General features: G+C 31.9%; 3 protein-coding genes across 3 annotated transcripts; 1 reads left to right on the top strand and 2 right to left on the bottom strand.

Moving 5' to 3' along the window:
• Positions 1–4274: 4274 nt before the first annotated feature.
• LOC144475664 (protein dispatched) lies at positions 4275–10839 on the bottom strand. Its single transcript, XM_078191768.1, has 10 exons — positions 10187–10839; positions 9976–10113; positions 9246–9902; positions 8789–9170; positions 8513–8714; positions 8038–8425; positions 7373–7951; positions 6923–7223; positions 6551–6851; positions 4275–6481 (listed from the first exon to the last, which is right to left on the bottom strand). Exons 1-10 carry the CDS (start codon positions 10328–10330, stop codon positions 6247–6249), a joined length of 3327 nt encoding a protein of 1108 aa, XP_078047894.1. The 5' UTR covers positions 10331–10839; the 3' UTR covers positions 4275–6246.
• Positions 10840–12303: 1464 nt separating this feature from the next.
• On the top strand, positions 12304–14423 carry S2p (membrane-bound transcription factor site-2 protease). Its single transcript, XM_078192956.1, has 6 exons — positions 12304–12433; positions 12547–12837; positions 12909–13259; positions 13333–13491; positions 13559–13816; positions 13898–14423. Exons 1-6 carry the CDS (start codon positions 12359–12361, stop codon positions 14264–14266), a joined length of 1503 nt encoding a protein of 500 aa, XP_078049082.1. The 5' UTR covers positions 12304–12358; the 3' UTR covers positions 14267–14423.
• Positions 14424–14573: 150 nt separating this feature from the next.
• On the bottom strand, positions 14574–15683 carry Tfiia-s (general transcription factor IIA subunit 2). Its single transcript, XM_078192957.1, has 4 exons — positions 15508–15683; positions 15123–15227; positions 14904–15033; positions 14574–14835 (listed from the first exon to the last, which is right to left on the bottom strand). The coding sequence occupies exons 1-4, from the start codon at positions 15577–15579 to the stop codon at positions 14804–14806; spliced, it is 339 nt and encodes a 112-aa protein (XP_078049083.1). The 5' UTR covers positions 15580–15683; the 3' UTR covers positions 14574–14803.
• Between the last annotated feature and the right edge of the window lie 1392 nt (positions 15684–17075).

Raw genomic sequence — 17075 nt, 5'->3', positions numbered from 1 at the left:
ACGCCTTCTTCAGTGATCGTTTAAGTACAACATGCTCATGTTGTGTGCTGATTAATTCCGTATCCTGCGCTAAGACACTTATTAGTATAGCTATCTTCGAAATTTTCTAATAGGAGATGCGCAACATGGATTTAGGTCGAATATGAAAACGGGAAGAATATTTATTAATTTATAATTACATATGTGCCTTATACGCTATATATTACGTAATCGCTAATTATACTTTTTATGAAATTCTATACTATTTGTAGAAAATTTGGTACTTTATGATATAAAAATAATCTTTGATAAATTTACGAAGTTTATTAATTATTATCTCACAATCGTTTAACATCAAGAATGCATGAGGAAATAACAGATAACAGATGGTAGATACCATATAACCTGCACTACCCAATTATTTGTCTAAGTTCCTAAAAAAATTAGATATCTCATCCAAAACGTTACTTGAAAATTTTATTTTTTGTAATCTTGTCTGAAATGAGTAGATAGATGGTAATAGTATATTATGATTTTTTATTCCTTCATGCCCATGTTCAGTGCTCACAAATTTTAATTTAACAGCTTTTCTAATAATCTCATTCGATCAGTGTTGTGGCTTATTAGATTTTTGTTAGATTATTAGAAAATTTGTTTAAATCTCCTTTTATGAAAAGTATCATTCTTTTCTGTTTTTAATTTTACGTTACTATCTTTTAACCTCCTGACTTTTCTCTTGAATTTTATGATAACTGCAGCCTGCTTTCTTTATATGTGTTACATTCTTTGATCTATTTCTTGGCTGACTATAGTAGACTCAAAGGTACTGCTTGTACTAGGATAGATCTCATATTTTATCAATCTTTCATCATAACTTGTTGAAGGGATATTTCCTCTTCTCTACTTAAAGCATTATAAATTGTATATAAATATATAAATGACATACATGTATAACAATATACCTAATAATATACCAAGTAAGAATCATAAGGGCATTCCCAAACAACATGAACAAGGAGGTAAGAGATGTTTTTTCATGAAAAAATAAAAAGAAAAAATTTTTTCCTACTTTTTACTTTTATATAAGGAAGTATCTCCTACGTACTTATAAATGTTGTTTTTGGAATAGCCTGTATAATAAAGTTATATTTACCAAAATTATTTGCAAGGACTGCATATGTGCATCTTGTTCCATGTCAATTAAAATATTATCATTCTAATTCTTTTTGTATACAACTTTAGGTTCCTGTTTAATCAAATAATCTTCAAAGAATATTTGAAAAGTTGTTATATTTTTTTATTACATACCAGACCCCCTTGGGTTCTCAAGATATACAATAGATTACTATATCTACCTTTCCTATGACCAACCACCAGGTATCAAATCTACATACTTAAAAATCATCTAAATCAGTAGTATGTTGCCCTAATTTTTTCACTTCATACTTGCAGCCTATTGTGCTCTGCGTTATAGTTTGATACTTTCGCTAATTTGTACAATGTACAACACACAATTTGCTGCCATGAAAATCCATATTACACATTGTAAGGCGATCAATGCCATTTGACAATATCTACAGTCAGTCCCATAAGTATTCGTACCCTCATTGCTTATAAGAGAAATTTGTTGAAATCAAGAGATGCATGTAAGATTTTGCAATAAACTTTTTATTATGTATAAAATAGTACACATGTATAAAATTTATTTATACCAACTTATAACAAAATTTATTAACTAATAACAAAAATATATTGATTTTTATTCGTACCAGTGTAGATTTTGTCAAAAAAATTGCATATTAGAGTAGCTTTTTTACTTTATATTAATTTTCTAGTATTTAGTGGGTCCACCTTTATGCCTTATTATATCGTTTAATCGATTTGGCATACTTTCTACTAGTTTTAATGTGATATTTGGTTCAATAGTATTCCAAACTTTTGTTTTTTAGCATTTGTTTATTGAAAATTTCATACTCGTGCAGTCTTTTATCTATTTCTGCCCATAAATTTTCTATAGGACTTGTACCTGGTTTCTGAGGAGGTATATGTTAAAAATGGGGAACATGGGAAAGTATCCACTCACAAACAATCTGAGCAGTATGTTTCGGGTCGTTGTTGTGTTGGAAATAGTAGTCATCTTCCAGACCAAGCCTAATCACATTTGAGTGCAGATTTTCTTAGAGTATATTTTTATACTTTATCTTATCCATAATTCCATCGATAAAGACAAGTATGCCCACTCCGAATACCGCCATACAGCCCTACACCATCATGGAGCCTCCACTATTCTCTACAGTTGGTTGTACATTTTTTAATTCTAGTTCTGTATTAGGCTTTCTACAAACTTTTCCTCTTCCGTCACATCCAAAAATGTTAAATTTCGAATCATCTGAGAAAATAACTTTCTTCCAAAAGGTATTACTTTGATTTCTGTACTCCTTCGCAAATGCTAATCTCTTTGTCCTGTTAATTTTACTAATGAAGGGCTTCTTCGTCTGTGTTCGACCATGAAAATTTTTACTTCTCAATATTCTTCGACAAGTTTCAGCAGAAACCTTTTTATTGAACATGTCGTTACACATTGTAGCTAACTTAGGCGCACTAATTCGAGGATTTTTTTGCACTTCACGTATAACAGTATTTCTTTCTCGAACTGTTAAAATCTTTGGTCTTCCAGTACGTTTGTTATTTAACAAAGTATCACTTGTTTTCATCCGTTTAATGATGAATTGAATCGTCGATTTACTTCTGTCTACTATTTTTGCTATCTCAACATAACTTTTGCCTTCTTGGTGTAATTTAAAAATTATTTTACGCTCCTCTAGAGTAGTCTCGGACTTCTTTCGACTCATTTCTGATTATTGATGTTATTCTGAAAAAGTTTCGAACTAGACTACTCTGTTGGCATTCACCCAACCGACTGTCAACTGTGGAAATTAGTTTCGATATGAAATGACGGTGTAACAAAACAAAATCGTCTCTGCTAAGAATAGTACGAATACTTTTGTGGACTCTTATTACGTATTACGAGGAGTAAAATCAATATATTTTTGTTATTAGTTAATCAATTTTGTTATAATTTGGTGTAAATAAACTTTATACATGTGTTCATTGATAATAAAAAGTTTATTGCAAAATCTGACATGCATCCCTTAATTTCAACAGATTTCTCTTATAAGCCATGAGGGTACGAATATTTATAGGACTGACTGTATGTACATTAGTGGGTTCTACTCCTACCTACAGGCCGAAGCTCGATCTGTTAGCGAGGGAGAATGTAGAAATTTTCTTTGCTCCGATTGATTGTCAATTTACTGGTAAGTGAGTCCTGCCCACATAGTCAAAGAAAACGAGGAAAAATAGAGAATAATCTGATGTTGCAAAGCACTGTACGTTCTATCTCATTTAGAAAAACGCGTTAACAATCGCTACATTAATTCAACCGTTGTTAATTTGACTCGTAACTTTAAGAAAATATACCATCCTGCGGAGAGTTGCAGTTGCAGCATGGATGCTGAAATTCGAATGCAACTACCGCAACGCTAAGTTTAAAATCGATTCTAAGACAATGCTTTAACATGTTGACGCCGGCGCCGATATTCACGATATTTTCTGTGAGTCGGCGCCCGAAATTTACAAAAATTAAATAATTATGTTTTTACTATTGAATATCTGTTTATAATGTTCAGATAGAGTAACATAAACCTATTTTGTAGTATCTATTTTGTGAAATGCAAGCAAAATGAACAAATGTACGCAGCCCACGGGTCTGACAAGCATGACCCACCGGTGGGTCAAGCCGTCGTCAACGTGTTAATGCAAAAGTAGCGGTATGTCCATCCGAGCTGTTCGTTGACACCTTGTCCGATGGTTACAGCTGCAGCATGCACGTCTGAAATGTTGGAAGGCATGCTACAGCAACGCGTGACTTATTCATGCTCTTTTGACCACTTGCTGTTTTCTCTCTTTTTCTTTGACTGTAAGGACAGGGCAGGCTCATCAATAGATTGACACTGAATTAAAGCAAAAAAATTTCTACATTAACCTTCGGTAACGGATCGAGCTGCGGCCTGGAGGTGTGCAGGAGTAGGATTCATTACTATACAATCCTCAATGTTCACATTGTGTAACATGGGCTATTGGTCGCAATCTGAGCGATCTTGGCAAACTGGGTAACTGTTCATGCTGGACGCTGGGCACTCGGCTCAACCATTTGCATGATTTGCACGCTAAATGCTAATTATACATGCTGATGACACTTAGAAGGTAATATTTCATGAGACGTAATGATCGGTTTTGAGTTTCCCAAATGTCGATTGAAGATTGTTATATGTAGGTACAATTGTATTATAAAAATTTAAGATATATTTTCTTCATAGTGAACAGTCACATGCTTATCGCAGCTTATGCTGGATGAAACATTAGATGTATACATAGTTACATGACATTGTTTTTTTTTTTAACATACATAACAAGATCACTGTAATATATTGTAACATATACAGATACATATGTAGGTATATTCAAGATTTCCAAGGCATTCTAGACAATTCAGATTAAATATCTTTACATTCATTATGTATAAATCTTTAAGTAATTGATGAACAAACACACATATTAGCTAACTTGATACAGTTCCTGTAATAGCACCGATTTGTAGTCATTGTGAAGCACAGCATTGTATTATATGAATTGTTGAGATCTATTCATGTTTTGTATACAAAATCTTAACATAACTGTATAATAAAATGTAATTAAAAAAGCTAAAAGTATAATAAAGCATATTAATGACACATTTTTTCGTTATAAAAAAATAATTTAAACGAATATTCATCTATGTGATTATTATATGAAATTACATAAAATTTAAAGGAATATATGTTTTATTAAATCTCCTTAATATGCTGCAGCATTTATCAATGAAAACAATTAAAATTCGTCAGTCTTTTTTTAGTACCTTGAAAAGAAATCATGTATAATATCATATTTAGTTATTTTGTAAATACACATACATGCATTGCATAGCTTATGACCTTGAAATTATTACCTGCAGAGTGATGGATTTAAACTCATTTCAGTTTCTACATCTATAATTCATAATAAGTTCATTCATTCAGTACATATAATACAATGGTAATATGTAATTTGCAAGTTAAATAGTCTATATTAAATAGAACTTCATTAAACAGTTCTTTGTTAAAGAATTTGTAAATTGTATTAACACTTCTTTTTATATATAAAAGCAAAATGATTTTAATTGCAATATAAAAATCATAGTAAAAGATCTACAAAATATACTACAATATATATAAAACTCAAGATTGACTTAAGCCTTGTAGCATGGAAATATTCGTTGAAAAAAGTTTATAGTATAAAAAATGCTTATGCAAAAGAATTGTGTATAAGAAGTCAAAATGCATTCGAGAGATATGTAAATGTAAATTTAACGTTGTTGTGCTTTAGAAATATTATTCATATCGAACACATCATCTACAATTTACTACAGATCTACATCTACGAACACATTATACAGCTCATGTTATCTAAAAAATTAACAACCAAACATTTGGCACTGTAAAGTCTTCACTCGCATTATAATGGTTACAGAGTATACATATGTACAGGATGCTACGAAATTAAATGTTATGACCGTTACAACGCGATTCTCCATCTTTCCGTCAATAGATTTTTCACAAAAAAGGTTGCTGCAAAATTGACCTTAAGTATGATTTTCAAGATAGATTTTCAATTTTCTTATTTTGCATGTATCATCAATGTGACTATGTTATTATTTGTTATGAGAGCTATTGGGTTTTGATTCACGATTCCTTTGAGACCATTGTTCCTCCTGACGAGTACTGTATAATGAAATAATAAAATGATAAAAAAAATTAATCTGGAAAATGATGCTTCAGGCCAAATTTGCACCAACATCCCTTATAAAATCTCCATCGATTCAAAGGTGTGGAATCACGCTATAACAGTCGTGACTTATCATTTCATAGCATCCTCCACATACATGCATAACTTATAAAGGAAGCCCAATGAATATTAGTACTTAAAAAGTACGTACATAATATCGTACAACTATTTTAAACACAGCCAGTGACACGTCAGTTACACATGATCATAACGTTATATAGGACACAAATTACATTTGAATGAGTTCATCGATTCAACATTTGAAGGATCGTACATTGTATCGTATCCATTCATTTGTACCAATAGTATTATTTCTTAAAACAAATATATTATTCACCTAGCATTTCAATGGAGTAACGCTGATGTCGGAGATGGAGGTAGTGATGACGATGGCGGTGGTCTCGTGAAAGTCTCTATTTCGTTACAGTGGAATTGACATGCTGTACTAGACGTACTTAGTGTAGATTCTGACCACATCCCTCGTCCTTTAAATTTCCTTCTAGTCCTACTATTATCTGTACTTTTTTCAGGCACATTTCTAGGCTCATTTTTACGAAGGTACTTCCATAATACATTCAAACTGCAATCATGTTAAGATTGTTGTAAAATTATTTGTAAAACCAAAATTTAAATAAGTTAAAACAATTACCTTGGATACTGGAACTGAGCAAATTGAAATGACGGTCCCATAATTGCCAGCAATGGGCATAAAAAGAATGTAGCATATGACCAACTTATGCTCATTACAAGTAGTAAAAATATACCAATCTGAATATATGCTAATACACATGATGGCAACATAAGAGCACCAGCAGCTCCGCTTGTAAGAGCAGCCATCAAAGTTGGACCTCCCATTTGTGAAAGTGCTGTTTTCATTCTGTCCTCTTTCTTTTTAGATGTACATGCTCTATAGCTTACTACGTAATGCAAACTGAAGTCTACAGTTAAACCTAAGTAGTGTGTAGATGTTAATATATGTATTTTGTAAAGCATCAAAGCTAACAGACTTAAAAATACGTACCAATGGCAGTAGACACTGTAACACTTTCCAAAACATTTAATTTCCAACCAAGAAGTATTAGACCAGCAACTGTAACTATGATTGCTGCTCCAATTGTTATGATAGCATACAAGCTTATAAGAGGATTGAACGTCACAATGACGAGTACCGTAAGTGCTAAAATTAATGAAACTCCTATTGCCCAAAGGGTACCTTCATACAATGTCCGCTGTAACTCATAAACTTCTAATCTGCTTACAAACCAACCGCCACGCATACCCAGTGGTGCCTTGTTCAACTGATTTTGCATCCAAATTTCAACCTACAAAGCACATTAAAGATTTTAATGATAAAACCTAATATATATATATAATAATATATATATATATATATATATATATATATAGCTATTCAATAATTAGGTGTTTTTCTAAAACATGTAAAATGATAATGTATTATACATATATATACCTGGTGAAAAAATTGGTTCATATTTGAATAAGAGAGACTGTAATTATATATACTGTCATATTCAACAACTAAGACTTTAATTTTAGTGATCGGCATAATCACTGAACCCGTTTCATTCGAGGTTTGTGATTGTGTAAGAGCTGGATCATTTAAGAATTTTATACCAGCGGAAACACCTTGACGGGCCCACCAATGCGCCGGAGTATTATGCAATTTTGCACTGGCTTCAGCTGCACATTGTTCCAATACACTAGAATTGTATGGAAATTTATTCTTTTCACAGCATGGCAGGTAATTAATATGCGGATCAATGGGGTCTTCGCAGCGTCTTTTCATCCAGTTGTGTAATGATTCAATAAAACAATTAGGAAGCAAAGGTCCCAAAGTTTCACGGTAAAAAGGTTGACTTCGCAGATCACGGCAAAATTGTTGTAGCCATATCTGTGACTCTGAATGAGAAATATCGAAAGATTCATCCCATTCTGGAGTACCAATAAAATGAGGATCTAAGTAGTTGCCATTATCAATTGGTTTAATACCCCATATGAACCTTAACGGCAGCACATCCCCATTGTAAACCTGAAATCATAGACTCTCTTATTGGCTATAACAAAATTTCGCACAATAATTGAATGAAGAAAATATTAAAAAATTCTTTCACATACCGTTTCACGTTTCTCAAACCAAAACTTGTGCGAATATATTAAATCATACTTCTCAAATGTGTGCGAGCTATCGAATAATTGAAACTCAGCTGTATCCGGTAATTCCAGGCCAGGATATTTGAAAACAACAATACAACATAATATTGCGATGACACCCAAACTTAGTAACCAACACCAGCGAAAACCAAACACAGTTTGTGTCAAGAACACATTAAAACTTGTGGCGACTCTGTCTCCAAACAGTCGCAATGGACGAATAATTTTTCGCATCACATAATTTGCAGGAGATAACATGTTCCAGCTGAATCGTTCTGACACTACTACACACGCTGGTAACCAAGTTATCATTAGAAAGAAATTGGCAATAACCGTCATTCCCGAAAATAAGCTGGAAAGTAAAATGATTTGTAAAATATATCTTACACAATTTTATTGTAGTAATTTCTATGATTCAATTATCAAAGAAAATTTATACCTGAAACAGTTAATAGCTGTAACATTACTAACAACTGATGCGAAGAAAGCTACCGCAGTAGTTAGAGATGTAACAAACATAGATGGTACAGCATGTTTCATTGTTTCTTGCACCAGTTTTACTAAACCATTATCTGATATTTTTTGTTGCTTTCCTTTTTCCCAAATTTTACAGTATATAAACGCATCGTCTGCACCAATTCCTTATGAATGAATAATTTAATTTAATTATTATGTGACGATATAAGTATCATAAACTAATATTACAGAATCTTACCTACAGCGACGACAATGGCCAATAGATTCATGAATGGAAAGAATTTAATGCATAAAACCAAAGTGTAGAATGCATATGAAATGCCAAGGCTAAAAATTACAGCTATAATAGTTGTGGCAGTTAAAAACAGGGAGCCAGTATATGCCCATATACAAATTGTTACAAAGGCAAAACCAATAAGTAACAGTATTGAATCCGATACTAATAATTGATCAAATAATGTACTTTTTAAACCCAATTGCATTCCTTTTACACAAAATTTTCCATATGATAAATCACCATTGTTCAGTTCTCTATAAAAATCTAAAGTGGCAGAACTTGCAGCAATTGGTAAAAATATCATTGCATATTTTAATGTTGAATTCAACTTAGAATCTGGTTCCTGTAAAGAAGACAGAAATTGTATTAAAAAATACACAAATGAAAATTTGTATTATGCAAGAGTCGATTTTCTTACATGATCAGTGATAAAATTTGTATCTAGCAAATAGTGCAGTAAGTGATAGGCTGCATTGTGTATATAACATTCACTTGGAACCTCTGCTCGACAATATAGGTCTTCTGCACAATTTGATTTCAACCGAAAGCTCTGATAATAAGATACACATCTTCTTAAAAGAGTTTCTACTCGAGTAAGATCATTTTCTGTCACACCTAAGCAAGAACTTCTATTAGACAAAAGTGCAACATAATTTGCCGGTGACCAACTTCTGCAACATTTATGTTCTTCACTATTCTGTTCCATTTGCATTTGACATAAAGAAGAAAAATGAACGTTTGATCTAAGCTCTGCATCAATGTGACATTGAGCTAATAGACCTTCCATCGACCATAAATTAGAATCCTCTGAATTTTTGCCAATAACCACTCGAGCATAAACAGAAGAGGGTAAATTACAAAAAAAGCTTTCATTATCAATGTGGTCTTGATTTTTATATCCCTTTTTCAATTCTATTATTTCTTCCCATTTATCTTTAGTATTAGTTTCATTTGCTTCTTGTCTATCATTAATTATGTCTGCCTGATACTTTTTTCCTTGTTTTCTTTTATTCTTAGGTCTCTTCCTAATAATACCCTGATTAACCCTACTATGATTTTGTCCATTGCCAGAATTCTATAAGTTTTTAAACATATTGTAAAGTTACTTTATTTTCAATAATTCATTGCTAAAAATTTAATATATGTACCTGTTCATGTTTTTGACGTGCAAAGTTATAATACTCTAAAGGGTTGTCAGTAAGCTGTCCTCCTGGTTTACTTGCTTCCATTAAATTTTGCCAAGCAATAAGACGTTGGGCTAATGTTGTACCTCTTGCTTCAAAGCCCTGAATAAAATACAAATAATAAATTATATGATAGTTGATACAGGTGTGCTCTTATTAGTTCTTGTATACTTACTAATTGGGGGTCAGAGAAATCTGGAAACTTCTTGACAGTTAAGGGAACAATTAAACATGTTGAAGAAAATGTAAGTATTCCCAATAAAATGGTATAAGGATGATTAGCTATAATTCGAGACAACCAGCACACTTCCATTTCCATTATGTTTTAAGTCATATCTTTCATATAATAATGATTGAAAATGTATAATACTTGAACAATACTGTCGTAATATTAATCCAAAATTCGAGCTGTCATACGATTGCCACTCAAACAGTCTTTAAGTTTAACAGGAATGTTTAATAAATAAAATGCTGTATAATATCACAGTATGGTAATTTCTTGCGTGTATAATTCCAACAAAAATCGACAGCCAAGACTTGCAACATAAACATATTCCGATTTCGATCTCCTCTCAATTTTAATTCACATCATTATATTTTTAATTTTGTTGTGTAAACATTTTGTTGAATATTTTCATATTTATCATCGAATTTGCAAAGTTTTACTTTTTACGAATGCAGTAATGTTCACAAAATGTCATACAAATAGATTGAATTTTATATGAAATAAGGTGAGACATGGTATCTTAATTTAAAAAGCAACATGGACTTCCCAGTTAAAGGGGTGGCACGTGTTTACATTGTCAGTTAACAAGAACAAGTAACAAATGGTACGATCCGTGGAGGCATATACTTAGAGGGCCTAGAGTTGGAGTCCTGTGATATACGCTTAACAATTGGCAACAATCTATGCAGAAAATGGTCCCCCACTTCTTCAACACTTCTAGGCTGCAGTTCGATCCGTTACCGAGGGTCCACACAGATATTTTCTTTACTCTGATTGGTTGGCGATTTACTGGTGAGGTAGTGTTGCTCTTGCAGTTAAAGGAAAAGAGAAAAAGAGCAGCGAGTGAACAAGTTACACCAATGAACGATGTAGCTTGTCTCACTCTACCGTGTTTGTCATCTCACCCTTTTCGCTCATTCATAAGTCTGACGCTCCATTTGAAACACGTAACACGATATTCGGACCTGTACTTTCGCCGCGTAAGATGCTAAATTTAAATTGAGATATGTCTCAAATGCATGTCTTGCCCCCAAATGTTAATGCGAGACAATGAAGTTTTCTGAAAGATGAAATACGGCACATTTTAACGTATAAATACCATTTTTAATTAAATTCTGGTCTTCTGCACAAATATATTTGGCTATGGAGATTTCAATACTATCTTCGCAACCAAAGTATTTATTCTATATAAAGAATTATATACGTATTTTCGTCGCAGACGTTTTTACATGTGCTTGGTATTTCATTAACATTCACATGAAGATGAATTACCTGCCATTTGTGCTTCGAAAGTATTTCTTCATCTCGAGTTGTGTTACTTAATTTTGTTTAAACATGAGGTAGTAAAACGGACAAGAGAGTACTAGAAGATTTTATTAGAAAAAGAAGTTCTTATAATTGTTAAACAATTAGAAACAATAAACTTATCGGTAGAATATTTTCGATGTAACTATTGCTCGACACATTCATGGTTCTAAAATTACTGTGTGTTCTATCCTAAAACTAACCCTAAACTACCCTAAAACCACCGTAAAAGTGCCCTACGACTAGCCTAGAAATACTCTGAAACTTACCTAAAACTGTACTAGAACCTATCTGGTTAGAGCTTTTCTGTTCTCATCGGCGTGATTGCCAAATACCAGTGTATTTTCAGTAGCGTTGTTCATTTGTAATAGTATGAATGGTTTACGAACAGTTTATAATATTTAATAATAAATAAAATAGTTTTCAAAAGTATGTCAATCGTACGGAGTCATCTTTAAAACATAAATGTTTCGAAGAATCGTTACGTGGAAAAAACTCTATCGATAAATTTACTGTTTCTCTTGTCTGTCTTACTATATCATGTTCAAACAAAATTAGCTAACACAACTTGAGATGAAAAAAAGACTTTTGATTTATAAACATTGTGCTAGGCGTGCAAATGCACAAAAAAAGTGAGGCCGCAAACGGTTTGTGCTGTTTTGTTCACTTGCTATTTCCTCTCTTTGTCATTGACTATGGGGGCAGCACTGTTCAGTTGTGAATCGTCAACCAATCACAGCACAGCAATTCAATATACCTGGATATGGTTCTTGAATTGAGAGATCACTGTAGTACTCTGTGATACAGTCGTAGGCAATGGATGTTTTAAGTATACTGATCACAATAGGTCTTATTCACTGTTTGTTATTCTTTTTTGACCTCATTTTTAAGGTATACATTATAAAAAACAAAACAATAACATTAAAAATAATTTTTGCACGGATAGTCAGAAAGTGTCTCATTTATAAACATCATATAAAATAATGTTATTCTCTATCTTTCAGACATGCTCACATTATCCATATATTTACTTTTTGAAAAACAGTGGGATAGAAGTTCAAGTTTTAAGGATAAATTGGATGACAACATCGTTAAATCGTAGAATAAGAAAATGGGGAATTACATATTCCAAATTTTGGAGTGCTTGGTTCAATGCAGGGGTTATTGTTACTATTACTCTTTTACCCCTATGTACAATTGCAATCTTAAAGATGACTTTCAATATATGGATGAAAATATATAGCCCAACGCTTGATAACAACAGCATTAATAATGATCTTACTTTAGAACCAATGGTAACTTGTTTTTCAATCAGAAATCATATAGTTATTTATTTAACTTATTTACTTGATACACTTGCTTTCAGCTACCTGGTATAAATATGCCCCTTAGTGAGGTTGGATATTTTATTGTTACATTAGTATTATGTTGTGTTGTGCATGAATTAGGACATGCATTGGCTGCTGCAAGAGAAGGTGTCCAAGTATTTGGTGTGGGAATACTGGTTATTTTCATAATACCTGTGGCTTATGTATATTTAAGTATTGTTCAACTTCGTTCATTACCAATAAAAAATCAATTACGAGTCACATGCGCAGGTATCTGGCATAACGTTGTACTTACAATAGTGACTGCAACTATTCTAATGTCTTCTACATGGCTATGGGCACCTTTCTATTTATATGGTAATGGAGTGTATGTAAAAACTATTTTACCGGTAAGTGAAGTATATTTGTATATCTATTCTTTTATTCCTGTAATACTTTCTTATTGTTCAATTTTTTTCTCAGAATTCATCTTTATTGGGTCCTGCAGGACTTTCAGAGCAGGATATAATATACAAAATCAATGACTGCAATGTAAGACATAGCGAAGACTGGACTGATTGCATTTTAAACACAACAAGTCAGCCTGCTCTAGGATATTGTGTTAAACAATCACTTATTCAGGTAACAACATCGTTTAGTATTATTTATTTCAGTAATTAGAACCATTGATTTTGTATGTTTAATACAGGAACATGATGAGTCAATTCCATCTAGACCAAAAGCTAATGGTGTTGTAAATTGTTGTACGTCAGACAGTGAAGCTAGTGGAAGCTTATGTTTTGAATACATTGAGGGTCCGCAAGCAGCTCCTCTTCATTTACCTCCACATTCTTGTCTCCCAGTTAGAATTATAACAAATCAATCACAAAATTATTGCCATGCAAGTAATCAGTGTGTGTTTCATGATACTCATTGTTTAAAGCCTTCTCTTGATAATGTTAGTAAGGTACGTGAAACTTGAAAATTTATTTATCTTATTCTTGAACTACATGATGATGATGATACTATGATCGTATATAAATTGTAGATTGTTCAAATACGAAGAAGAGAAGGGAAGGATGTTCTATTTTTTGGTCATCCAGCAGATATATATCACACAGTTGACGTATCTGATTGGATACCTAAATATACATTTTTAAACCCTAAATTACCAGAAACTGTGGTGATCCTTTGCAAGTATATTACTATGTTCTCTGCAGGACTAACAGTTGTCAATGTTCTGCCTTGTTTCTTCTTAGATGGGCAATATATTATGGATGCATTTGTATGTTATATATTAAAATATACACGACAAAATAAACGTCTTAGACAACCAATTGTAAGAGCGTTCAGAAGTATAGGTACATTGCTCCTTAGTATTAACATCTTATATCCACTTATGTCTAAATTACTATAAGTAGTAAAACAAATTTTTTTACTATTCAAGATTTATATTCATAGTACAAAGTTACATTGTAATGAATTATTATGTTCATATATAAGCTTAATGCCATTTTGTATCACTTATTCAAATATCTTAATAAACTTTGCAGTCTCATTTGTAGAATTATTTACATCTTTGGAATAATAAATTGGACCATATAAAAGGATTATATTACATAATATACTTGTCTGTCCTTTGAAGATAATTTGTTCTACATACAGTATGATACATAAAATCTATTAATTACCAAATACAATATAAAAATAAAACTAATGCTACATTCTGGTAAAATCAAGTACACTTTATGTTTTTAATTTTAATACAATATTATGGTTAGAATTATCGTATGAGAAAATTTATGATCATGGGAAACTGAATAATAATTACATACCTATATTAAATATAGTGTATTTTGCTTATATTGTCTATTGTAAGGTTCCTGTATGGCTAGTACCTTATTATTAGTGATATAATAAATGTAAATATATTTAATTATAAAAGGAAATGATATTATCGTTTTGTGGCAGTATCTGCATCCAATGCTGAAAAAGAATAAAATCTTTGTTTTGCTTGTTTCAATTCTGAATTGATCATACAACGTTCTACTCACCTTTTCCATCACAGGCAACAATCTTAACTTTATCAACTATTGCAACCTCTTGAACTTCGCGAAATTCAACATCATTTAACATAAAAGTCCATACATTGTCACAAAATCTATATGTATTTAATTTGCCAGCCTAAACATTTTATAACATTAATGTGATAAAAATAGCAAAAATAGATTTTATATAATTACTTTTAGATATGTACAATTAAAAATATATACCTTAAATGAAAGTCTTGACTTAACCCTGGTTGCAAGAGCTTGGTTGATTGCCTTATCAAATTGCAATAACACTTTAATTGCTAACTGTGGTGTAATTTGTCCATACTATAAAATCATATTACATAATTTAAAATGAATTCTTTAGTCCTTGTTAATATTACAAGTGTTAGTGAATAGAATTGTATAATTACATGACAAGGAAAAAAACTAAATATATTGTTAAAAATGTCTTCGTAAGTTTACTTATAACCGTACATGATAATCAAGCATCATTATTATGTATCGTTATCTATTTTACATAAACATTAACATATTATTATTTATATCTAGCACTTATTCACCGAAAACTATAACCTGACCGCTGAACAATTTTATGTTATCATACCTGAATTAATTCATCGAGGCTTTCTTGTAATGTATTACCTAATGTAGTATTTCGATATAATTGATAAGACATTGTCTTTAAGGTACAGTAAGCACACTAATAAAATAAATCGATGTTGGTTAATGCAAAGGAAACTTCATGCGTAACAAAAATGCTCTTTCGTCGACGTTTGTTGATGAACTGTGTCCACATATAATATATGTACTTGATAATATTCATGCCCGCGATTTCGGAATTTCCGGTACAGTGCTGTTCCAAGTGGTTATTCACGTAATTAGTGTGACCAATGTATCACAAATTTAGAAAATATACGTACAAGGCCGTTCTACTTAGTAATTTATACAATACAAAAATAACTTTTTTTTATCAAATTTTTGTTAGATTAATCACAACAATGATAGTTTTATCACCTTATAAATATTAATTCAAGTTTGTATTATTGTTACTTACCAACGCGTGATAAGTAAGTGATGGGTAGCGACATCGAGAACTATAATAGTGCACATGTTCAGCAACTTTTTGCATAACTTTTGAATTTTTTTTTAAATGACAGTTATACATTAAATTTTACATTTCGAGCAAATAATTATCGTTTTGACAAAAACATGAAGATACTTTTCATTTACAACATTCTTTCATTCTTTCGCGCTAAAATTCAGGGCAATGAAATAATTCGCTAGGCTGAATCCTACTACAGTAATGGTTCGATGAATGACGTAACTTTTCGATTCAACTCCTGTCGCAGTGCTATTGCTACGCCACTGTAATTTATCGATTTCTTCGCTACGCCGATGCCGAGGTTTGACGGAGTCGATGAACACGTGTGCTGCGACACGCGCCGCGGCTTCTTTGACTCTAATTCCCGGAAGACAACTCATGATACTATAAAAAACTCTTTTAATTCTAAGATTTTGCTGTCCCTCGAAATACACAATACCATATGTAGCATTGTCTTTAATACTTCTTTTTGACAGCAGCACAGCTTAGCTGTAGAGCGTCAACCAATCAAAGAATGGCAGTTTGCGTACCATATTTCAAATTTCTTAACCTTTTTGTCTCTGGCATGAGACAATATGGTGGAACAATACTGTATATGTATAAATCGTATATTTCATAGATAAACATTACTATCCGAGAGAAATGGCTAAGTGTAGGTGAGAATATAAGGAGAAAGTTTCCACGAAATTCTTTAACGAGTTTTTTTCTTAGCGAGATGAATTGAGGATTGAGAGATCTTCACGCGTATAAAGCAGGTTCACTCTATTAACCGATTTTAATGAAACATACATACATACATAATTAAACAAACCAATTAAACAAAGTAATTGATTTAAGATTTGCGCCTCAATTTGACAAACAGGATTTCTTTAACACATTTACTGAATTATCTTTCTACTAAATCATTCGAGAAATGTTAACTTATCACGAAACCAATTTCCTCGTAAGTACGATGACTAATTGACCTGATACATCCAATATTCTGAAAAGTGAAATTGTCAAGGTTTTAAAATTTATATTTGTAAATCATGGGTCCGGATTACTGATTGTTAATAATTGATGAGAAAACT

This window comes from Augochlora pura, chromosome 10 (assembly GCF_028453695.1).
Source record: "Augochlora pura isolate Apur16 chromosome 10, APUR_v2.2.1, whole genome shotgun sequence".
Taxonomy (NCBI): domain Eukaryota; kingdom Metazoa; phylum Arthropoda; class Insecta; order Hymenoptera; family Halictidae; genus Augochlora; species Augochlora pura.
Note: the sequence above shows the minus strand (reverse complement) of the source record. Positions and strands in the feature narration are given on the sequence as shown.